The 25267-nt window shown below is 43.5% G+C and overlaps 3 protein-coding genes across 5 annotated transcripts in view; 1 reads left to right on the top strand and 2 right to left on the bottom strand.

Annotated features, from left to right (window-relative positions):
• Nucleotides 1-21: 21 nt before the first annotated feature.
• On the bottom strand, nt 22-11879 carry METTL2A (methyltransferase 2A, tRNA N3-cytidine). Of its 2 annotated transcripts, none has more exons than XM_075846546.1 (10): nt 11766-11879; nt 10871-11163; nt 9589-9680; nt 8434-8660; nt 6526-6575; nt 5374-5434; nt 3571-3710; nt 3126-3232; nt 2827-2892; nt 22-517 (listed from the first exon to the last, which is right to left on the bottom strand). In XM_075846546.1, the coding sequence occupies exons 2-10, from the start codon at nt 11116-11118 to the stop codon at nt 342-344; spliced, it is 1167 nt and encodes a 388-aa protein (XP_075702661.1). In that variant the 5' UTR covers nt 11119-11163; nt 11766-11879; the 3' UTR covers nt 22-341. The 2 variants fall into 2 exon arrangements, with proteins under 2 accessions (XP_075702661.1, XP_075702662.1); XM_075846547.1 differs by having other exon boundaries at nt 11809-11861.
• WNT3 (Wnt family member 3) overlaps nt 11071-25267 on the top strand; it is a 203792-nt gene continuing 189595 nt past the window's right edge. The window contains exon 1 of one of the 2 annotated variants that reach the window (XM_075846541.1): nt 11071-11122. The gene's annotated coding sequence lies outside the window, so the exon portion shown is untranslated. Of the gene's footprint in view, nt 11123-11467; nt 11545-25267 lie in introns of those variants that run through there. The other variant, XM_075846542.1, reaches the window with a different exon arrangement.
• Nucleotides 23847-25267, bottom strand: part of ITGB3 (integrin subunit beta 3) — a 44147-nt gene continuing 42726 nt past the window's right edge. The window contains exon 15 of the mRNA XM_075846537.1: nt 23847-24345. Coding sequence (XP_075702652.1) covers nt 24274-24345 — 72 coding nt within the window. The 3' untranslated portion in view covers nt 23847-24273. The remainder of the gene's footprint in view (nt 24346-25267) is intronic.

Genomic DNA, 25267 nt, shown 5'->3' with positions numbered 1-25267 from the left:
GATACACAGAAGACTAAAACGAAAAGTCACAAATTCTTTATTTAAATACAAAAAAAATAATTCTCTCAATAGAATTTAGAGGAGAAAAGGTAAAAACAAACAGTCATTGATCAAGCACATGAAATGTTAGGGTATAGAAAAAAACAAATTTATCCAAAAATGTCCTACGATGGCCTTTTCTTCAAACAGTTCATTTTACAGGTTCTTAAAACCTGAATATTTGCGAGGACACTGATATTCCTTATGGCATCTGTGGCTTAGTCTTGGTTTCCTATACTTCTTGTAAATGGAATATGTTCTCTGTAACAGGACAGACGTCTGCTCCACCCTATGGCGGCGTATCACGATGTGATGTGGTCTTCATGTTGGGTTTGAGAGGTATAGGGCTTGCGGTACTTACATTGAATCCACACACGGTACATGGTTAGCTGTTTGCCGCGGTTTACTTGAAGCCTGCGATCCACTGTATTTTGCACTTTCTCCAAGCCGGCAGTAGTAAAAAAAGTTCCAAGCTCATCTGAGAAGAAACTAAATCAATGTCACAAACAGGCCTCTACAATATCACTGGTTAAAAGGATTTTCCACAAAGATTAATCACTGTATTAATAAAAAAGTTTTCCAAATGTCTAAATATACTTTGTTTTATAATTCCTCACCATTGTCTAGAGCAGTGGTCAGAAACCTGAGGCACCAGCGCCACAGCTGGCACCTGGGGCATGGTTTGCTGGCACGCTACTCTCTCCCGGTGTCCTCACCGTTGTGTGCTTGGCAGCGCAGATGACCAGGAGAGAGAGAGAGGTGCTTCATGGCATTTGTCACTGCTGAGATCTTACACAACGCAGCACTGCTCTCTCTCCCGGTGTTCAGCGTCGTCAAGCGAATAATAAAGCGTTGCTCTCTTCTGGTGATCAGCGCTGCAAGGACGGAGTTCAGTAACCACTCTATAAAAGAAAAAAGGTACCCAAAAGTTGGCAGCTCTCTCTCCTATGTTCACCCCCCCCCCCCCAAGCTGGTGTATTTCCTATGTGCACCTCCAAACTTGGTGTTCAGTAACTACGGTCTCTCCTACGTGCACCCCGTCAAGCTGGTGTTCGGCAGTCGCTCGCTCTGTTCTGTGTACAGCACCCCCAAACTGGTATTCAGTAGCCACAGTCTCTTCTGTGTGCAGTTCCCCCTAGCTGGTGCTCAGTATTCGTGGTCTCTTCTATGTGCACCCCCTATCCCAGCTGGCGTTCAGTAGCCGCTCATTGTAGGTGTTCATGTTTACATGGCATACAGAGTACTTCATCGTTTTTTTTTAAATCAGCACACCATACTGAGAAGTGGCTACAATTGTATCCAGTCTAGGCAATGCTCTGGACTCCAGACCGAAAGATTGTAGCAAACGACCAAAAAGATGTGGCTGAAGTACTGTACTTACCTCACAGCGCATTCCCTAGACTGGATAAAATTGTATCCATTTCCGTAATTACGGACCCATTCACTTCTATTGACCACGGACACCTTCCCATATATTAGCGGGAAGGTGTCTGGGCCGTAGAAAGCCTCTGCAAAAGATAGGCCATGTCCTACCTTTTGCTTTTTACGGTCCGTGCTCCCATACTTTATATGGGAGCACGGGCCAAAAATTGCGGGTGGCTGTGCGAGGCCGCCCGTGCCCACAATCACGGACCGTGATTACGGGCACGGCCGTGTGCATGAGCACTAAGTATGTAGCAGTTCGATGCCTCTGGATGTCAACATCTGAGACATAAAAGTATATTAGAAAGTTGTAGAACTCTTTACTTCTACCGTGATTAAGCATTTACATAAAACGTCTTAACACAACAAGTTGGAAACGCATTCTAGTCTCAGAGAGATGATTAGGACCAGCACAAATGCCAGCTGCAGAGTGAAAAGTGACAGGATGTAATATTCCCATAGTATTGTATAGTTCCCCTCTTTAAAAGGGAACCGGTCAGTAGGTTTGGAGCCACTAAACCACCGGCATGTCGATTTGCAGCTGGGGTTTACTGTTCCAAACCTGCCCACCTCAAAAACAGACATTTAGGGAATAGTTAGTAAAGTATATTACAACTTATGAGACCTGGTGTGGCATCGGGCACATGCACATTCTGCACATAAGGCCGAGGACAGTACACTGCACATGCTCAGTAACTCGAAGTATACTGTCCTTGGCTTTATGTGCGCAAAGCCCATGTATCCGATGCCACCGAACGCCTTATACGGCAAGTTGTGACTTATTTTCCTAACTATTCCCGAAACAGCCGGTTTAGAGATAGACAAATTTGGAACGCTCATTTACACATTGCAGATTTTGTCAGTATTTTGAAGCCAAAATAAGGATTTGATGCAAAGAGAAGAGAAGAAGTATAAATCCTTCCCTTATATTTCCTCCGTGTTTAGGTCCAGTCCTGGTTTTGGCGTCAAAATACTGAGCAAATCTGCAATGGGTGAATGGGAGCAATAAAATGGAGTAGCATTGCAATAGTTAAAGGGGTATTCCTTCAGGAAGCTAAAGGCAGGAGTGAAATAGGTTACAATTATGTGTCCTTTAAACATTCTGCACTGTTCTGCCCCAGAAAGCCCCTTGCCCACGTTCTCCAAATTAGTACATAACGTCATACTGGGCAGCAATTGGCGCTGGCAAGGCTTATCTCCAATGGCGGGATAGGGGGGGGGGTGGCGACGTGTTCAACTTCCTGCAGTTATTTTGGTAACACTGATGTTCTAGAATACCCCTTCATCATAGACCATTGCTATTGCATCTGTAAAATACACTGTTTTCCAATATTGATATATTTATTTGGTCTGTTAAAGACTTGCCTTGTGTAAAGAAGTAGACTCTGGTCCCATCTCCTCGGACATAAAAGTTTTCAGAAAGACATCGCCCTGTAAGATTATAACGCATACATTGACTCAGAACAAGCTCCCTTCTACAAAAAAAAAATAAGAAAAATCAAGCAACTATGCAGATAGCCTCATTAAAATGATCCGTTTTGTGTATACAGCATCCATGCAGATCTATATTCCCATAGTTACAGACTAGAAGCAAGTTGGACAGCCCTGAACTAGACGAAAAGAGCCTAAATGTATTTATTTATGGTAGATTAACAATACGGTACCTTTTTTAAAGCGTAGTTGAGCCAAGTCATACCGGCCATAGTCCCGCAAGAGGATGCAACCACCAGGCTTCAGCAGCTTGCTAAGACGTGTTATAGCATCTTGCATCCTGGATAAAAAGACAGAAGCAGTGATAGGTATATTATATGGGTTAAATATCAATAAGTAAGATACATCATCAATGTCTGGTGGGGGTCCGACTTGTGGAGCCCTAGGATACCGAGAACGAAGAAGCCACGTTGTGCTGTAAAGCACAGCGGCCACGTTGGTTTTTCCCTACAGTATGTGCACATTACAAACATAAGAATAATTGATATTAACGGCCATAAAAGTTAGTGATCAGCATCGTGCTACTGCAAGCTCAGCATAAAACCTGTAACCTCAGTTATTAATCTCCGTCTTATGTCCTTATGCTTGAATAAGCGCCATATCTTACGGGTCACTCACTTGCTTGGAAGGATGGAAGAAAGAACAAAGATAAGGACGATGGCATCCAAGCACTCCTCGGGAATAGGATAAGAGGAGCCGTCGTCTGAGAGGTCGTGGACAAAGGCAAAGCATCGTGATGGGTCATAATCGGGGCTATTCTGTACAAGACGAACGGAATTAAAATGAGGATTGGTAAAAATAATACAAAAACAGAACGCCAAACAATATATTCAATTTAGCCTCAATGTTATACAAATTTTGCTAATCCGGCACCAAATAGTCTGAATGTCCCATTATTAGAAAACCTAACAATAGCCAGACAAATTTAGGCTGGGTTCACACGAGGTCATTACGTCCGTAATTGACGGACGTATTTCGGCCGCAAGTCCCAGACCGAACACAGTGCAGGGAGCCGGGCTCCTAGCATCATACTTATGTACGGCGCTAGGAGTCCCTGCCTCTCCGTGGAATTACTGTCCCGTACTGAAAACATGATTACAGTACGGGACAGTTGTCCGGCAGCAAGGCAGGGACTCCTAGCGTCGTACATAAGTATGATGCTAGGAGCCCGGCTCCCTGAAGTGTTCATTCCGGGACTTGCGGCCGAAATACGTCCGTCAATTACGGACGTAATGACCTCGTGTGAATCCAGCCTAAGTTTCCAGATATTGAAGTCTATAGTGTCCTGTGATTAAAGGGGTTTTGCCACAAAACACATGTATCCCCTATCCCAGCCATGAGGAGAACGGGAGACCGAAAGTCCCCCAAAGTGACCATTAGAATGGAGCGCTGCTGCACATGCTCTGCCAGCGCTCCATTCATTTCTATGGGACTTCCGGTCCACCGTTCACCTTATTGCTGGGGGTCCCAGCGGCCGGACCCCCAGCGACCACACATGTATACCCTATCCTGTGGATAGGGCATACATGTGTTTGTGGGAAAACCCCTTTAAATATTAAAATCCAAACCACTAAATATCCAGTGGTCTAGAATTTCCGCTTATAAATCACTTTAGAAATCCTCAACCTGCTGGATTATCAGAGCGGATCTTCCATTACAAATAACAAGTACAGTGAAACCTCTCCAAAATACCCCTCTTAGAGAAGACCACCCTATTATCTAGATCGGATTTACCTTCCACCATGTACTATGCATACTGGCCATCTTCTTTGAGAGGACCACCCCTCTAAAAGACCATTTTTATTTTATTTTTAAACTCGTTTTATTGAACTCAAAGCTTACACACGAGTATACACGCAACATAGTAAAGGTGATCAGTCAAGAAATACGTACATGAAGAAAAGAAAAGAAAAATTATACAAAGAAATAGTTACATTAAGACTAAAGCTACATAACTCGTCTACCTTCCGTCTCTATAAATTACAATGAATAAAAGTAGGAGACAAACAATATACATGTTACTTATCCACGGGGAATCAGTAGGTCAGCAATAGAGGAACAGATGGAATTTACCGAACGAAGAGTCAAGGGTGAGGAGATCCACAAGCCCCAAATTTTATCAAAACTTCCATATACTAAAAGACCATTTTTAATGCAATTTTGTGTTGTTGTTTCAAAGAGGTTTTACTATTTTGCGATGGTCTATATTTAAAGTAATATACTCTTGTATTAAAAGGGTACGTCCAGTTATGTTTCTGACCGCATCCCCTACTAGAAGTTAAAAATAACAGAGGCAGGAGACAAGATCGACAACGTAATGGGAGGTATCCTATAATATCCCTCTCATATGCAATATATGCAGGTTCATAGACAATATATGCAAAAAACTGGGCGCATACGCAAGTCCTCCATGGGTCGTACCTTTACAATCTCCACTGCAGTGTTAGAAAAATCACAGCAATATACAAACAATCCGGGGTCACTGCAGACAGAATAATGAAGACAAAGATGTAACACGTCATTACCTGCTTTCACGATGTCCAAATATATCTACCATGCAATGGGGGGGGGGGGGGTCCTTTTATACAGAAAGCCGCTCTCCAGTGACACAGCTGGAGTAGCTTCTGTTGCTACTGATCTGGAGATAGAGCTCCATTATCAATTCGGGACTGTAATTTTATCAAGGTCACAAATATATATATATTAATTATTTTTTTTATTATTATTTGGACCCAAAAGCTCCAAAGATTGATTCAGCACCAATACCAACATCAGGAGCCATTACTTACATGTACCTAGTGGACAAATGTAAATATCAAGTGAATTCGGAGGGAAACAGTACGTCTAAAGCTGGCCATACATTTTGGATAACATGTCGACCGACATTTATTTCCTTCGACCGCCGAAACACATGCACGCTTGGCTTGAGCGTGCATGCGTTCTCAATAGCGAGAAGGAGTAAAGCTGCTGCCAGACTCCTCTGGCAGCGGCTTTTCTCCTTGCCAACAAAAGGATTGGGCAAGTTAAAATCCAATAGCCCCACCTTTACTTCTCACGACATCTGCTTTCAGGATAGAGTCAAGACACCGCCATACACATTAGATGGTCGGCCAATCCCGCTGAAATAGGTGGAGTCAGACAACATACATCTTTTGTGTGTTGTCACCGGACAGAGGGAGATTTTGCAAGTGAAAAGTAGGAGTTCCCCATAGAAACCAATCATATACCCGCTCTTATTTTGCAGAGGCCGTTTGGAAAATGAAAGGTGCAATGTATGGCCAACAGTTCCATTTTTGCATTGCACCAGTTTTCAGAACTCTTCCCAATATCCGCCCAGAATTGATGCCTTGCTACCCGCCTGCTCCATTCGATAGACCCATACAAACTCCTGATCGCCTGTGTGCAAGTGACATTTTAATAGACGTCCACCCTCCTCTTTCCAAGACCACTTTGGATGGAGGAATGCAGGGCTACGTTCTTACTAGATTACAGATTACTAGTTGCAACCAGAACTAGCGCAATTTCAAAGGAGCCTTGTTGTCATTCTAGGGACATCAGAAAAAAGTTACTTACTTATTTGTCTGCAAAATCGGAAAGACCGTATTTCCTACGCCGCAGCCCACCTAAGAACAGGCAGAGAAGTGAAAATAAATGAACGGGTTATGTTATGATGATGGAACGACTGGCGCCGTAATGGAAATGATAACACATCTGTGGCGCAGATAAGGAAACTTAGTAGAAGGTTCCAGCAGACTAAAGCTGCTCAATGGAGTGTGTCAGAACCAGGTACGCACAATCTCCAAGGACAGAGCGAGTGATCTGTGTACTGTGACCACAAAGCGTGGTATGGCTCATTAACCCCTGAGGAGGCAGCCGGAGACTTCAAGACCGAGTGGTTTTTTTTTTTCAATTTTTTCATTGTTGCATTCCAAGAGCCATATATTTTTTATTTTTTCCAACGAGGCAGCTGTATTATGATCCGTTTTTTTGTAGAAGAGTTGTCGTTTTTTCTGGCACCATTTTGGGGCACACATAATTGATAAATGAACTCTTCTAAAATAAATAATATACATCTGGGGGATAAAAAAAACAAACCCACAAAAACAGCAAATCTGCCACTGTTTTTGCAGCACGCGGCATATATGTTAACTTTATTCTATGGGTTGTTACGACTGTGGCGATAACATATGGCCGGGTTCCCACATAGCGTATGGTGTGCGGAAATTCCGCAGCATTTACAGTAGCAGCAGAGTGTACGAGATTTAGAAAATCTCATGCCCACGTTGCGGAATAAAAAATGCAGCGTAAATGTTAATAAATATCAATTTATCTTGCATTTTTTTTTTCTGTTGCAGGTTTCCCCTATTGAATTCAATGGGGGTGCAAAAACCTGCATCAAAAAGCCAAGTGCTGCGACTTTTGCGGCGTTATCGCAGCGATTACGCTGCAAAAACCACAACTCTGAGAAAAAACTCCCCAAAAAACCAACTTACCCAGAACGACCCTCTTTCTTCTGGCAGTCCGGCCTCCTGGGATGATGTTTCATCCCATGTGACCGATGCAGCCAATCACAGGCTGCATATCACATGGCCTGCAAGGTCATCGTAGGAAGCCGGACTACACGCAAAGAAGACGGAGGGGTTAAGTATGAGCGCTTTCTTCCGCAGCGGAAATTCCGTTTGAAAAACCGCACTACAATGTGGTGCGATTTTTTAGACTGAATGTTCCAGGTCGGACACACTGCATGATTCTTACCCAGTGTATCTGACCCGTGGGAACCCGGCCTCTATGTATTATTTTAATGGTTTACTATTTTTAAACAATAAAATGTTTTTTATTTAAAAAAATTAAAAAAAAAAAAAAAAAAAAAAAAAAAAGGGAGGAGTTTATATTTTAAGGGCAGGAAACAGTTTTTTTTTTATAAACTTTATTAAACCTACATTTTTTTTTTTTTAATTAGTCACACTAGGGGACTTGAAGCTGCGATCTTTGATAGCTTATATTATATTTTTGGTATGTTTATTATCCAAATGCATAAAAGCATTATTACCTCTGGCATGGCCTAATAGGCAGGTACCTATGGCAGACCTGGGAACCAAGGTTGTTTGGCACCTGGCTGCCATGGCATCCCATTGGCACTCAGCAGTTGCGTTGCAGGAGCGGCATTGGGCTGACAGAGGGAGCCCTTTTGCTCTGTCACGATCCTTTGATGCCACAGCCACTATTGACCATGGCATCGAATAGTTAAAAAACCGAGATCAGAGTTCTCTCTGATCCAGGCCGTTACAGCAGGAGCTCACCTGTTAATCACATCTTCTGCACCCGCACGATCACCAGGACCTATTATGTCCTATTCTAGCTAGGTGACCACAATTAGGACATAATACTACGTCCATTTAATCGGACCCTAATAAGGACGTTAACCCTAAGAAGACAGCAGCTCGCTGTATGGCTTTGATATATTGTGTAGTATAGGGTTACCTCTAATATGCGGTAAGTGGCAGAAGATCCAGGATAGTTCTTACTCCCATCAGCCCTGCCCAACGCTGAGTCTGGTCTCTGTTCTCCATCTATATCGGACAGATTCTTTTTGCCGGAGGACAGTTCAGGGAACTCTGTAAAAAGCCATTGCCGGTCCTTAAAGAATCTGTTTTCATGGACGGTGTAGAAGTCATCCCAGTAGTTGCTGGCTTTTTTCTCATATTCCTCTGAAACACACAACATTGGTGAAATTCAGTGTAAAGTTTCTAAATTCTTTGAACATTTTCCCTAAATAAAAGTTGAGAATTTTTTTAGCATCACCACCGCTTATTCCCTTTCCTGCCTGTTTTGCTTTACCAAACACTTGCATTAGGCTAGATTCACATGAGCGCGGGGGAAACTCGAAGCGTGAGGTTTTTCACATCCGAGGTGCCCCCGTGCGGGTCCCGTTTTCACAAATCCCCATAGACTTGAGTCAATGGAGGGATCCGTGAAAACGGAAGATAATAGGACAAGTTCTATTTTTCAACGGACCCTTCACACGGTACATTGAAGCCACGGCCATCACACGGAAATATTCAACGCTCGTGTGAATAAGGCCTTAACCATTTATCTAGCACCAAAAACAGGATCGAACCCCGTCATGTGTGATCAGGGATTCAAAGAATAGCAAAGAGAATTGATACTGCCCCCTCAGACCCTGCACTATGAATAACAATGCCAAAATTTGAGCAAAACAACTAGTGTAAACTAAGCCAAACAAGAGGTGGTATAAAAAAGGAGAAAAATGTCTGACATGTCTAGCGAGATGCGCCAAACTTAACATACAGCGGGCACATCTTCAGACTGCCTGATCTAAGTTTAGGATGTCTGCATTTTAACAGCATTAGTAAATCTGCCCCAGTGTCTCAGTCTTACCTGGAGTGTACATTTAAAGGGGTTTTCCGAGTTATTTAAAAAATTGGCCAATTTAGGAGGGATACAAAAAAAAAACCTGGACAATTTTATAAATAACTTCAAAAACCCATTTAATATGCTGGAATACATATCGCTCAGGTCTCCGGAGCTCACAATGGCGTCTTTGGACAGAAAGCCACAGAAAACACACCCTGACTCTAATTGACTAGATTACAAAGTCCCTTGTAGATCGCTCACCTTGCTGCTCCGGTGGAAGCGGCTGAGAACTATTTTCAAGGACTTTCTTATGAGCCGCTGATTCTTGCTCCTCAGACCACTGTACATTGTCCCTGGAACATAAAAAAAATGGCAGCTCAATTTATAAATGCAAGTAAAGCTATCCACGTACTCACACGAATGTGCAAGAAAGGTCAAACAATGGCGTAAAAAAAAAAATATGTAAAAAAACAAGCGCTGTACAACCTCACTTATAGTGACCTAGTAAATATTGTTAACACAGGAACAGCGCCGTACGTATGGCTGTGGCAGTGTCTAGTACTGCAGCTCACTCCCATTCAATTGGCTGATCTGCCAAGGCCTATCCCGAGAAGTCCTGGAAAACTACCTTGACCAACATGTATAGCTAATAATCACATTACTGAATACATATTCCAATGGCAGATCATTCAGACAGTCAGCGGTTGTTCAGTCTTAAAGCTTAATAATTGTACAAATAAAAGTTTTGCAACAATACCATATGCTTTGTATTGCAACCCCTCAACATTTTCAGTAGCTCTGCTTGCTGTCAGTTATTGGAAACCTGTGGAGACCCATTTCTACTTCCACATAGCATTGGGCATGCAGAGAAACTAGTGCACATTGGGCGGTACAGTTGCCAAGGCAACCATACAAAGCCCAGAGCGTATTGCGCACAGGTTGTATTAAAGGGGTAATCCCATATTCAATATTTATAACCTTACCCACAAGATAGGTGATAAATATCTGATCGGCGTGGGTCCGACTGCTGGGACCTCCATCGATCAAAATAACTATTACCTGGCAGTCCCTGTGCACCCCATTCGAAGGGAGTGATACTGGGCATGCTCAGCCAATATATGGGGCTACCGGAGAGAGAAAAGCGACAGTCCCATAGAAAGTCTATGGAGCGGTGGTTGAGCATGCCCTTCATACGGGGCGCACAGGTAAGCCCATTCTCGGGATCGGAGGGGGTCTCAGCGGTCGGATCTCCACCAATCACATATTTATATGGGAAAACAACTTTAATTTGTACAGCACACAGTTCAAGGGGTTGAACATAGAGGGCACCTCCATTTCTGAATGTAACTGCCTCGGACAACACAGACACGTAATATATGGTCGAGCAGAATCCCTCAGAGCAAGCTACACCCTACAAAGCAGTTAAGAGCCCTAATATGAGACATGGACAGGTATCCCCCCTCCTTCTAAAGCATTTTTCCAATTAGGAGGGTTTCCCCAGCATGGCAGATAGTTGCCCACCCTCCTGTAAACCTTCTCTTACCAGGCATTGTGCTGGAACACCTGACTCGGATCTTTCAGATGCCGATTACCAAACTGCGGCCTTTTCGCGTCCATGCCGGAACCGATAGTACCACCGGTTACCACGGAGACGAAGAACGCTCTAGTGAAGGACCAATCAGCTGCGGACAAGAGGCGGGACCAATAAAGTGCAAGCCAATCAGAATCCGCACCACGCCAACACAGGAAGCGGAAGTGGTTGGAGCGTAGACGCGCGAGCGAGGAAAACATGAAGGTAATGGAGTTCCGTGAGGAGACGTGACGGCGGATCTTCTCCTGCACATTGTAACAGAACACACGACGGTCACGGCAAATTACTGTCACAAAAACATTCTAAACCCTTATTTTATTTAAGAAGAAAACATTTCAGTAAAAAATGTGTTCACATCCATATAAACTTCGCCCAATAGAGGGTATATGGACGACCCTGAATATGTAGGAATGTTGTGGAACTATAACTCCCAGCATGCCCTGACAACATACAGCTGGCTGGGCATGCTGGGAGTTGTAGTTTCCTAACACACCAGCGCATACAACTGCTTGCTTTAATGCCCACCTGTTTTTTATTTACTCACTGACTAAAAACACAATCATGGAGGATGTAGTGGAAACATATCCAGCACGTCCATAGTTAAGGTTCTGAGACGAATTTTTAACGTAAGTATTTAGCAAAGTTTACGCACTTTAGTATTCTGTTAAATCTACAATTTCTTGGAAGTGGAGAGCCCCTTTAAATACTCTGTCTGCTTTTTGGTATTAAACCACCCAACTTACAACCATTTATTATATATTGGAAAGCCGTGGGTTAATAATGTATGAGAATATAATATATGAAACAGCAGGATATAAAGTGCAATGGATCTGATTCATGGAATTACCTATTAATACATCTATAGGCCACGTTGCATATACTGATCTTACAGATGTCACCAGATCCTTCACCGACCTTCCACCATTCAGCAGATGCTGTGGAGATGTATAGGCTGAGGCTCACAGGAACAGGAGGAGATTGGGGTGGGGGCTGTGGGTGGGGATAAGAGGGAGTGTGGGAGGGGACAAGCGTGACGTCTCATCGCAGCATTTGTACACTAGAGGGTTACAATACTTTGCGTCTGGCTGGACATGACTTTTAGTTCCACAATGTCTGGAAAATATATTTTCTGTACATCGTATGATGTTAAATACCAGACGGTATAAGGCCGTGATCACATGTGCAGTTTTTTATTTTTAGCCGCAGCCAGAAGTGGATCCAAAAGGAAGGAAAGGTATCCTCTGTTCCCACAGCCTTCATGTGATGTGCAAACAAATTTTTAAATCTTCCATTGACTTCAATAGGAATATGCGCCGTTAGTTCATACGGCACTTTCTTTTTTATATATGCGGCAGCAATTAAATGATGCAATGCGTAAATAAAAGCGTTGTCAACTATCGGCGTGTTTTCAGCACCAAAATGTTGAAATACTGACAAAAAAGTTGCTTGCTATTTTGGGTGTTTTTTTTTGCATGTGTTAACGCACACGAAATAAGCTGTGCGTATCTTTAGGCCAGTATATTTTTAAACGCACCCCAAGGTTCAGGTACGGTATTCTAAAATTGAGCATCAAAAACATGTAAAAAAAAAACAACTCGTGGCGATTAACCCCTTAGTGACCACCAGTACGCCTTTTCACGTTGGCCTAGTCTAAGCCCTTATTCACACGACAGGGTTTCCCGGCCGGGTGACGGGCGTTCATAAATCGGCCGTCACCCGGCTGCATTAGGAACAATAGACCCCTAATGGGGCTATTCACACGAGCGATTTTTTGACGGCCCGGGAAACTGGCCGTCAAAAAATGGGACATACCCTATTTTCGGCCGTTTACCCGGCCGCCCGGCTCCCATAGAAGTCTATGGGGCCGGGTAATACACGGCCATCACCGGAATGTGTCCAGAGTGACGGCCATGTATTCCGTCGCTCGGGCGCTCTCTCTCCTCCTCCTCCTCCTCCTCACAGTGCAGAGTGCATGTGAGGAGGAGGAGGAGGGTCTTTTTTTGCTCCCGGTAGGAGTCGTAATCCACAATCCCCGACAGGGGATTGGGGATTCCGCTACAGGAGAAATGCGTGACTACACTGTCCATATATGGACACGGCGAAGTCACTCACTTCTGCAGCGCAATCCCCCACTCTATGGCCAGGGATTCCGCTACAGGAGAAGTGCGTGACTACACTGTCCATATATGGACACAGCTATGGCCGGGGATTCCGCTACAGGAGAAGTGAGTGACTACACTGTCCATATATGGACACAGCGATGTCACTCACTTCTGCAGCGGAATCCCCGACTCTATGGGCGGGGATTGCGCTACAGGAGAAGTGCGTGACTACACTGTCCATATATGGACACAGTGACGTCACTCACTTCAGAAGCGGAATCCCCGACCCTGTGGCCGGGGATTCCTCTCCAGGAGAAGTCAGTGACTAAACTGTCCATATATGGACATTGAAGTCAGTGACTTCTCCTGGAAGGGGGGGGGATGGGTGCAACCTACAGGGGGCTATGTGGCATCACCTACAGGGGACTTGGTGGCATCACCTACAGGGGACTTGGTGGCATCACCTACAGGGGGCTGGGTGGCATCACCTACAGGGGGCTGGGTGGCATCACCTACAGGGCGCTGGGTGGCATTACCTGCAGGGGGCTGGGTAGCATTATCTACAGAGAGCTGTGTGTGGCAACAAATTAAAATGAAATTCATCCGATTTTAAAACGGACAGGGAAAAAAACGGATGCAAAATGGGTCAAAATCGGCCGTTAAAAACGGCAACATGGCCCGGAACGGAATCGGAACGGATGCAAACCGGCCGGGAAGAACGGCCCAAAACGGCCGATTTTATCGGCCGACACTCGGACCCTGTCGTGTGAATGAGGCCTAAGTCCTGCACGGGTGTCCCGTGCAGGCTGGAGCCGGGGCTCAGCTGTCTGATGACAGCTGGGCTCCTGCTCCAACTCCCGCGATCGAAGTTTACTTCGATCGCGGCAGTTTAACCTGTTAAATGTCGCCGTCAATAGCGACCGCAGCATTTAACTTGTTTACAGAGGGAGTGAGCTCCCTCTGTCACCCATCGGCGGTCCGCAAATGCAATCGCAGCCGGGGGCTTGATAAAAGCCGGAGGCACGTCCTAATAGATTGCTTGTCAGATTTACACTGACAGGCAATAATGCTCTGGTATACGAAGTATACCAAAGCATTATATCAGCGATCTGAAGATCGCACAGTAAAGTCCCCTAGTGGGACTAATAAAATAAGTAATAAATGTGAAATAAAGATTAATAATAAAAATGACAGTAAAAAAAAAACAAAAAAACTTTTTTTTCCATAAAAAGTGGTTTTATTTAGTAAAAGTGTAAAAATTAAATAAAAGTACACATGTGGTATTGCTGCGACCGTAATGACTCCATTAATAAAGTTAATATGTAATTTAAACCGCAAAGTGAACACCGTAAAAAAAAACGCAAAAAACACTGGCGAAATTGCAATTTTTTTCCATTGCCCCCCAAAAAAGTCATAATAAAAATGAATCAATAAGTCCCATGCACCCCAAAACCGTACCAATCAAAACTACGTCTCGTCCCGCAAAAAACAAGCCGAAAAAATCACTACATTGATGGAAAAATAAAAAAAGTTACGGCTCTTGGAAAGCGACGATGCAAAAGCAAATAATTTTAGTTCAAAAGTGTTTTTATTGTGCAAAAGTCGTAAAACATAAAAAACCTCCACATATGTGGTATCGCCATAATCGGACCGACCCATAGAATAAGGGTAACATGTTATTTACGTCGCACAGTGAACGGCGTCAATTTAAAAACGCATAGAACAATGGCGGAATTTCAGGTTTTTTTTATAATCCCCCCAAAATAAGTTAATAAAAAAATTATATGTACCCAAAAATGGTGCTATTAAAAAGTACAACTAATCCCGCAAAAAACAAGTCCTCATACAGCTATGTAGACGAAAAAGTTATAGCTTTTTGAATGCGACTATTGAAAAACGAATAAAATAGCTTGGTGATTAGGGACTAAAATGGGCTGGTCACTAAGGGGTTAAAGGGGTTTTCTTACTAAGGCCGGGTTTCCACGGGTCGGATACGCTGAGTAAAAACTACGCAGCGTGTCTGACCTGAAACCCACTTTTTGGTGCGGTTTTTAAGTCAGAATTTTCGTTGCGGAAAGCAGCGTAGAAAAAAAAACGAAAAACGTACATTCTTACCCCGGCCGTTGTCATGGTGACGTGTCCCTCATTTGCCGTCCGGCAATTCCTGGCTGACGCTGCAGCACGTGACCGCTGCAGTGGTCACATGGGATGAATTGTCATCCCAGGAGGCCGGACTGTAGGAAGAAGCAGGGAGTTCTGGGCAAGTATGATTTGTTTTTTTTTCTGAGTTGCGATTTTTGAGGCTGAATTGCTGCGTTTCTGCCACAAGTGTTGTGGGCTTTGCATCCCCATTGAATTTAATGGGGAAAACCCACAACAGAAAAGCAACGAAAACGCAGCATAAATTGACATGCTGCGGATTTAAATTCTGCACCGCAGGTCAATTTATTATAGTTTTTGCGGCGTTTTGTTTTTTTTCCCGCAGCGTGGGCATGAGATTTTATATACTCCTGATATACTCCTCACAATTTACATATACCCTGATGTTCTCCGCACAGCTTACATATACCCTGATGTTCTCCGCACAGCTTACATATACCCTGATGTTCTCCTCACTGATTACATATACCCTGATGTTCTCCGCACAGCTTACATATACCCTGATGTTCTCCGCACAGTTTACATATACCCTGATGTTCTCCTCACTGATTACATCTACCCTGATGTACTCTGCCCAGCTTACATATACCCGGATGTACTCCGCCCAGATTACATATAGCCCGATGTACTCCGCACAGCTTACATATACCCGGATGTACTTCGCACAGCTTACATATACCCCGATGTCCTCCGCACAGATTACATATACCCCGATGTCCTCCGCACAGATTACATATACCCCGATGTCCTCCGCACAGATTACATATACCCCGATGTCCTCCGCACAGATTACATATACCCCGATGTCCTCCGCACAGATTACATATACCCCGATGTCCTCCGCACAGATTACATATACCCCGATGTCCTCCGCACAGTTTACATATACCCTGATGTACTCCGCACAGCTTACGTATAACAAATGGCGCTCTCTTCTTTCTGAGCCCTACAGCATATCCAAACATCATTAAATGCCCACATATGTCATTCCCATACCTGGGAGAACCCGCATAACAGTTTGAGGTATTTGTCTTCAGTGGCACAAACTGGGCACGACATATTGTGCACTAAAATGGTATATCAGTGGAAAAATTGAAGTTTTTGCACCATCCACTGCGCTTTAACTTCTGGTAAAAAACAAACACCTGTGTGGTCAAAATACTCACTGCACACCTTAATAAATGCTTTAAGGGTTGTCGTTTCTAAAATGGGGTCACTTCTTGGGGGTTTGTTTTACTATTTGACCTCAGAGCCCATGCAGTGAAAATCACCAAAATAGACCTCAAATGCGTATATTGCTCTTTCACTCCTGAGACCTGTCATATGTCCAGACAAATGATAAATGCCTTGCGGGGTATAGTTTCTAAAAATGCTCTGGTATCTCAGGGGCTCTGCAAATGCAAGATGGCTCTCAAACGCCAATCGGCAAAATCTGCGCTCCAAAAGCCAAATGGCGCTCCTTCCCTTCTCAGCCCTGCCACGTGCTCAAACACCAGTTTAGGGCCACATATGGGGTATTTTCATACTCCTCATGGAATTGAGGAACACATTGTGTGGTGTTTTTTCCTCCTATTACCCCTTGAATGGGACAGTGGTGCAATACTTTGCACGGCCACTACAAATGTAACGGCGCGTTCATGTACAATCAAAGAGAAGAACCTTGTAAACAATAAAGAGGCTGCAGCGCTCATACAAATGCCGCTGCCCCTTTAAACAGCTAAACGGTTGGCACTGTTCGGACCCCCGCCGATATAATATAGATGGCCTATCCTGAGGATATTGCATGTCTGCGTAGGATCACACATTACATAACAATTTTCCAGAAATTCTACTGTGTGTAGATATTACTATTACATACTTGTTATGGCGCCCTCTTCCCTTTTCACATCTACCTAATGTGTCCAGTGACGGTGAGAAGTAGACACTTCACGTGCGCCCATTTTTGTTGGCTGGCGTGCACAATAAGGCCTTATTCAGACGAGCGTATTTCACGTCCGTGCGCTGTCCATTTTTTATCACGGAAACCACACGGACCTATGAAATTCAGTGGGACTATTCAGACATGCGTTATTTTTCACTCCGCGTGTGTCCGTTGCTTGAACCTCACTGCATGTCCTATTTTGGGGCGTTTTTGCACACAACGCAGCTCATTGAAGTCAATGGGTGCGTGAAAAAACGGACAGCACACAGACAACATCAGTGTGCAGTCCGTGTTTTTCACGCACCAGTTGCTAAAGAAATAAAGAAAAAAAAACACGTTCAGTTTTTTTTTGCTGACATAAAAAACACGTGATATATACGCGTGTAAAAAAACGCGCACCGTACACGGATGTCACAGGGAACTGCAGTGCAAGCAAAACGCTGCATTTTTTACGCACGCGAAATCGGACACGTTTTGTGTGAATAAGGCCTAAGATGGTATCACTGCTGCCCCTGTACAAGAGGATCCGAGCGTTGGAACAGTCTATCAGCACTGGACACATTAGATGGATGTTCTGAAAATGTCTTAAAAAGAACAGCAGGGGGCGCCATAACAAGTATGCAACAGCAATATCTACAGACAGGAGCATTTTTCTCAAATAATTCCAATTGAAACACTTATGTTTTGTGTGATCTAACGGGGAAATGTAATCATGGGACCTCCCCTTTAAGACCCAATTTTCCTCAAAGCTGAACATTGTATCCAGTCTAGGCAATCTTCTCTGGAGTAAAAACACCAAAATTATAACTCTCCCTCCTGAGTGTTTGTTACAATGTATCGGTGTAGGAAGGAGCAATCGGCCTGGAGTCTCTATCCATAAAATAGACTATGAATATTGATGGGTAGGACACCCCTTTAACCCTCTCACGGTCTCTTATGCAGGGTTTACACACTACAATTTTTCTTGACATCCAATTCCGCTTGCATCTAGCAATAATCTCTGTTTTATCCACCTCTACCGATCATTCGCAATCATCATAAAACTTGCATCGCAAGTTTTCAGGCTCGTGTACACCCATCCTTACACATGCAAGTAAAAAGACAGAGTGAGGCCTCATGCCATAGCTGTGTGCACGGTCCGTGATTATGGCACGAACGGCCGCTGAGTGTCACCCGGAGAGCGGTCCGTAAATTAAAAACTAGGACATGTCCGATATTTTGCGGGTCATTTCTACGGCCCAAACGCTTACCCGTAAATATACGGGAAGGTGTCGGTGGGCCACAGCAATGAATGGATCAGTATTTTTATTCGCAATTACGGATCCGTGCATGAGGCCTTATTGTATAGTCACACGGTTCGGTACATGTGAATGGGGTTGTTTCTGCAGCACGCACATGGATTTCTGCGACAAATCTGCCGTGTGTCAATATATTCTTATCCTATAGCAATGTGGACGTTTTGTCATGTGAACACGATCTGTACATATAAGAAGCGTGACACACGCAGCTGTTGATATGGCAGAAATGCACATAAAACACTGGCACCGTCTCTGAGTGATCCCCACACTGGCGCACGTCGCCCACACGCGAGTTATTTACAGCGTCTCCATGGAGCCTGCGCTTTCTGCATTAATAGATTTATTTAAATCCTCCTGCAGACTTGAAGAAAAAGAGGAGGTGGACGCTGGCAGATAAAGGGGTACGCAGATCTCCGGGCTCAGCAAATTTAAAGCGAACCTGTCAGGTTATTTCTGCCGCTCTATCTGAGAACCCCGTGTGATAGGGGGAGACAAGCCGAGCTATGGGATATACAGTAGCTTTATATGATTTTAAGAATTTCTGAGTAAACCGCAGAGAAGCCTCATTCAGATGGCAGTAATGCGGCCACATTTTAGCGACCGTTTTACGGTCGCAAGTCCCGGCCCAACCGCAGGTCTAGTGACCCGAACCAATGGCTTCATGGATCCCTATGATGCTGTTAGTTCAGGTTATAATTTCAGTCGTCGGGCCGAGACTTGCGGATGTAATACGGTCGCCAAAATGTGGCCGCATTAGGGTCTGTTCACATCACGTTTGGCTGTCCTTTTTAAACGTCCATGTTTTGACGTCCATTTTTTTTCAGTAAACTTGCAACTTAAGGCTGTGTTCACATCTGCGTCAGAGCCTCGGTTAGTCGATGGGTTCCTACAGGTGTCATTGACTGCCATGCAACGGATCCGGCGTTTAATTTTTTCCCATTTTTCATTTTTTTCACTTTGGAGTGCTGCCTTTAATTGGATATCCTTCCATCCAGAGTATTGTTTATTTCCTGCCTAAACCATTTTACAGAAGCCAATGATCTTACGAACGCTCATTCCTGATCATTGCCCTGTGTAAAATTGGCAGCGATCAGCCGACAAGCGAGCAAATGCTTGTTCGGCAGGTGATGTCTTCGTTTATTTGTCAAAAAAAATGGTCGCGTGTCAGCAGCACTTTTTCCCGTGTAAACAGGAGATGCGCTACCGACAAGATGCAAATGTATGGGGACGAACAATCGTAACAATAGCCCGCCACCATACTTGCGATCATTTCTGTTTGAATAGAGCAAATGATCGCCGATTGACATGCTGTACTGACGTGCTGTACTGACGTGCTGTACTGACGTGCTGTATTGTCGATCAGCGCTCTTTTAACAAGGGTCTTTATTTGATAGATATGGGATAGAGAAGAGAGGGATCGGGGGTAAAGGTTTGTTCTTCTGCCCAATCCGGCCTGGGTTGTGGAGAGGCGCAGGAAGCACGCTTGTTAGTACAGATCTAACCACCCAACATTTCACTAATGTGAATATTAAAGACAGACAATTGTTATTTAATGTGAATTGTTTTATTGTAACAGTGACAGTGAGAAAGAGAAAGCTTCTTACAAACGATATGTAACATCATAACCATCTGACTGTTTGACGGTTCATTATTCTTCACTATTCGATGTCTGATATTAGAACAAGAGTCTGATATTGTAGCGCAGCTCCATTCCAGAAACGAAGCGGCACACCGCTTACCCGAGCGCTTCTACCGCTTCGTTTTAGTGATCATTGGGGGTCTCCGTGCTCGGACCCCCACCGATCAAAACTTGTGACATGACAAAAGTTTTTTACAAGTTTAGTTACCCTTTAAATATATGAGGCCTGGAGGTGGATCCAGTCTAGGCATTTCTCTGGGAGATAAGCGGCCCGGACTCCAGTCTGATAATTTACCTACATTGATACATTGTAGCAAACTCAGCACAAGAGAGCGGTCACAGTGCAACTGCAATTCGGTGGGGTTTTCAGATTGTTAATGGCCCCGCTGTTACCGCTCTCAATTCATTTGAATACCGCACCAATTTGCGTCAAAACCCAAGTTTTTTGCCGCACTTTTGCGTTACGTGTGAACTCACCCTTCACCCCCATCCCAGAGTCGTTTTAGGTCTTTACAGGTTTGGATGATTCACAGACAGCAAGAAGAGATCTTGAAAATAGTGAAGAATTTACAAACAAAGTATATTAGAAAGTTGCAGAACTTTTCATTATATAATATACAAAATACCCAGAATACCCCTTTTATTTTTATAAGGGATGTGAATGCTGTACAGAGTGATGACATCACATGGGTTGGTGGGGTGGGGGGGGGGGTACCTAGGTAAAGCTTTTTCCTTTTGGGGTCTAAGAGCTTTGTGCATGCAGTTTCTTTACAATAATCTTGAAAGACGGCTTCATAAGAACCTTTTTATAAAAAAATTGAGATAATGCGTTCCCCTGGAAGTGTTTCTCTATCAACATTCGCATACTGTTGTGACTATCTTTATTAGATAAGACTGAAGAGGCTGCGAGATGAAAATGAGAAATCTGGGCCCAGACACAGCGACACGTGAGGCTGAGCAGCACATGTAATGGATTAAAACCAGAATGTGAGATCCGGCTACCAGATTATATCCGGCAAGGTAGTGCCGCCTGCAGTGTATGTGTACCGCGCTACTCTTTAGGTTACACCAAATCACCCTTCTCCCTTTTAATATAACTGCACCGAGAACGTCACCAATAACCTCTGAATATCTCCTCTTCCTGCCCTAAATGTGGAATCACATCTGCCTTATTAAAGCTAAGCCCAACCCACTTTTTAAAAAAATGGCGTGAGCAGTGTATACGGCACAAAAGCATTTTTTATCACCAATTGAGGAACTTGTGCCGTCTGCGACTTTACGCTATGAAACTGGCGTTAAAAAGTAAAAAATTAAACTTTCCACAAACTTCTGACGAGCACTGAGACCCCCACCGATCGCTAAAACTAAGTGGCAGAATCGGTCAAGGGAGGGCTGAGGCGCTTGGTTTCTGATCCGCTTTTAATGGTGTCTGGGCTCAATAGAAAGTCTATGAGCCCCTACACCGATACAGGGGCTTTCCCAGAAAATCTGATCAGAAACCAAGCGGCTCAGCGCTCACCCGATCGCTTCTGCTGCTTTGTTTTAGCGATCTGTGGGGGTCTCAGTGCTCGGACCCCCACCAATCAAAACTTCTGACATGTCACTATAACATGTCAGAAGTTTGTTGAAAGTTTACTTACACTTTAATAAATTTCTTCTGCTGTCCATGCGACACTAAACGAAATCTACGCCAGCCACGAGCTGGCATAGATTTTCGCTATAATTTACTCCAGTTTGTGGCGCAAATGATAGTAAATGCGGCGGGTCATGGGTGGCCACGTCCCTTCTGCTAAGCCCATCCACTTTTTTAAAAAGTAACGAGAGCGTTGAAAACGACTCTAAAGGCACACTTTTTGCTACTTTTGGACCGTTTACAGCATTTCTACGCTAGAAAACTGGCATCGGAATGTTGTTCGCTTTCCCATTATGTGTTTTACAGTTTTTGCCATTGTGAATTGGTTTTATTACGGTTTGCATTAGAAGAAATTTCATGGTTCAAATTTCGGTGTACTACAAGCACAGTGGTGACTATAGGAGGATCTTACAGTTGTATCTGGGCCCTAGCACTTGTTGAGGTCACTCTGCCACATAAGACATTAGTACTATAAGGCCTCATTCACACGTTGCAGATTTGGTCAGTATTTTTAAGCCAAAATCAGGACTGGATCATAAACACAGGACAAATATAATGGAAAGATTTATTCTTCTTCTGTTCTTTGCATCCACTCCTGATTTTGGCTTCAAAATACTGACGCAAAATACTGACCAAATCTGCAATGTGTGAATGAGGATTTATGGTATGTGATCGCTGCATATTCCTCATCATGACTCAGAAGCTTCACGTTATCCCTCTCTGGTGCTGACCACAGGATTATTTCCATAAATATGTATGCTCACGTCTATGTGGATGTGAGATGCACCAAATATATAACCGTGATGTAAAGCACATTATAAAGTGAACATCAAAGTACGTCAGTCCTGACCAGGATCATGCACAGAACTATAGGCTGGTACGTGCAGAGAATAATGGGACTTTTTATATTATCACCAGGCAGATCTGTTTATATACAGCGCCATGCTAGTTGTTGCAGCTGCATCCATAGAATGAAGTCCCTATTGAGAGTCCCTAAAGTATAGGGATATATTTTGGCCAATCTGCAGCATCAAGACAGGGTTTAAAAAGCGGCAGATCAAAAAAATACTACTTTAGGGACCATTAAGTGTGGGCAGCTATAACCACTGATCTATTTCTGTCATAGATGTCCTGATTTAGGCTCCGTTCACATATGCATCGTGGCTTTTGTCGTTTTGATGGCAAGAATAGCGCTGCATGCTGTGCTATTCTTGCCTTCAAATCTGACCAAATTGCTGACGGAAGCTCCAAACCTCCAACGCAAATGAAATGTGAACACAGCCTTAAAGAGATTTGACTGTTGACAATGAAATTATAATAACGCTATACCCTTATCCACTACATTGCAGAATAAACGTACTGACATGCTCTGTGTATGCCTCAAGAGGACCTAAATCCTAATAGATTATATCATTTACATTTGGATACAACATGCTTTAAGTTCATAACCTCTTACAAATATTCAATATGGAAGAAAACATAATTGCTGCACAGCTGCAGTATTGTGAATTGTCCACCTGGTGGCAGCATAATCAAAGAAAGGAATACACTCAGTAGTCTTACTCCCTGCTCACTATTATTACCCTATATAAACTATAATGTATGGAGGTATTCACTTTCAGTAAAGTACAGAGTGTTTGATATGCATGGAAAAAAACCTGAGCAACTTTTCACAGAATGCGGTTTATCACCTGTTAAACCTGTATGAACTATATTTTGAGTTTTAAGTGGGGCTGATCCATCATCACAGTATGAAAATATGGATTTATGAACTTTTTATAAGAAGACGTTCACACTAGTGATTCTCTTTATGTTGCTTTGCCACTTATGGTTCCGATCACATATCCTGTATATGGATTCAAGCTGATGCCAGTTTTCAGTTAATGATATACTTGACAGCTCAACATCATATACTAAGTTTGTAAATGCGGCAATCGGCAAGTTAGAACTATAGACCCTAAAACACTGAAAATTGGCCATCGGTGGCCTCTACAAGTAGTCCAATAGTAGAATCTCCCCCGAATCTGGTCAGTGACTCGGACTTCTTGCTAATGTTCACGTCCTGTAGTGGCGCCATTCAAGGGTCTCGGGTGTTGTTCCACTTTAAACAGGCAAGATGTTGAAACTTTGTAGCTACACAGAAACCACTTGAAATAATACGAGAGATTCCATATATACGGTAAATCCAAATGGCATTGGAAACTTTTAAAGTAAGATATGAAAGACACAAGTTTTTCCATCTTCTTAGATACTGATACGTCATATGCGTGGAGAGTAAACAAGTTCCGTCTTGTCTCGGGGGTCTGCCGTAGGCTGCAGGATTGGCATTCCTGAGATACTTATGGGATTTCTGTAAAAAAAGGAAATTTAAATCTTCTGTTCGTGTTGGAGCAAATAATTGTCTATCGAGGTTTCGGTGCCCCGAGCCGTGATGTGTCCGCTAGTCGAGCCCTCGGACCGGATGGACACAATCAATCTGTTCAGGGGGTGTAATAATACCAGAGCACATATTTTAGAAATAGCGCTGAGGAGCACATGGCGGTGTCATTTGTTCCAAAGCAGCAGGAGTGGCTCTCGTCCATTGTTCCTTCAATGACTTGGATCACTCTGGGTTCCCACGATACGTTATATTGGTAAAGGTTGAAGTAGCGCCTTTGTACAGGGGGTTGTGGGCCTGAAATAAGTAAGTGGTTAGTACCAGGTAACTAGTTATACTATTTATGTGATACAATTCCTGGGTTTAGCACATGTTTGTATCATCCATTATTTTGTTCCTCCTGTTATTCCTCCTGGAAATGTATGAGTAAATTGACAAATGGGCATTATCATTGCCCTTGTCCATAGGGTGTGTCCACACGAAGGCCAATACTGTGAACGCTGATTGGACAGTGTCAGTGTTTAGGAGCACACACTGTTGATAAGGGGAATGAGAACACCCAATTTATGCATGCATTTCCAGGAAGAATAACAGAGGAATGGTACAACGCAGAGTTCTAAGAAATGATGCTCCAGAATTGTTATTTTAATGGAAATACAAGTATTTACTAAGACTATGCCAGGAGAGTTTTAAAGGAAAATTCCAGGTCAAGATGATCTTTAACTTCCATGGTACAGTACATATCCCCAAATTGTATGATCATGAAATTGAAAAACATAAACGTTGCTAAATGTTTTTAATTTTTGTTCTGAAATTCACTCCCATCATGCCTTAGACAGACCTCAGATTTCACCTGGGGGGCTTAGTTGTATTCATATTTACCCTGCTGATTAATGTATCTACCTAGAGGGGGAAGGAAAGTCTGATTTCAAGCACCAAAAATTTTCGTTGTCATTTTTCAAACCCATTCAATTACAGGCATGACAAACTAAGTTGAATACCTCCACTACACCAATACTATACTGCCATACTGCTCCAATTGCAGGTTGAACTGGGGCTGAATTAATAAATACGTGGCCCCTAGTGATCAGCTGTAATCTGTGAGGGAATACAGTGGCAAGTCTTTAATTCCCCTGCAGCACCACCACAGGATAAATCAGGCATTACACATCACACTGGGCTGCTCATGTAATGCACGGATATGCGGGGTCCTCCAAAG

This window comes from Rhinoderma darwinii, chromosome 13 (assembly GCF_050947455.1).
Source record: "Rhinoderma darwinii isolate aRhiDar2 chromosome 13, aRhiDar2.hap1, whole genome shotgun sequence".
Classification (NCBI taxonomy): Eukaryota; Metazoa; Chordata; class Amphibia; order Anura; family Rhinodermatidae; genus Rhinoderma; species Rhinoderma darwinii.
Note: the sequence above shows the minus strand (reverse complement) of the source record. Positions and strands in the feature narration are given on the sequence as shown.

Bases quoted from the DNA above. Each gene is read 5' to 3' on its own strand.
- METTL2A (XM_075846546.1), bottom strand. From the start codon at position 11,118: ATGTTTTCCTCGCTCGCGCGTCTACGCTCCAACCACTTCCGCTTCCTG. The intron at 8,661-9,588 runs GTGAGCGATCTA...TGTGTGTTTCAG, and splicing joins GCTTCCACCGGAGCAGCAAG to AGGAATATGAGAAAAAAGCC. The intron at 5,435-6,525 runs GTAAGTAACTTT...TTCTGTCTGCAG, and splicing joins CCGATTTTGCAGACAAATAA to TGACCCCGGATTGTTTGTAT.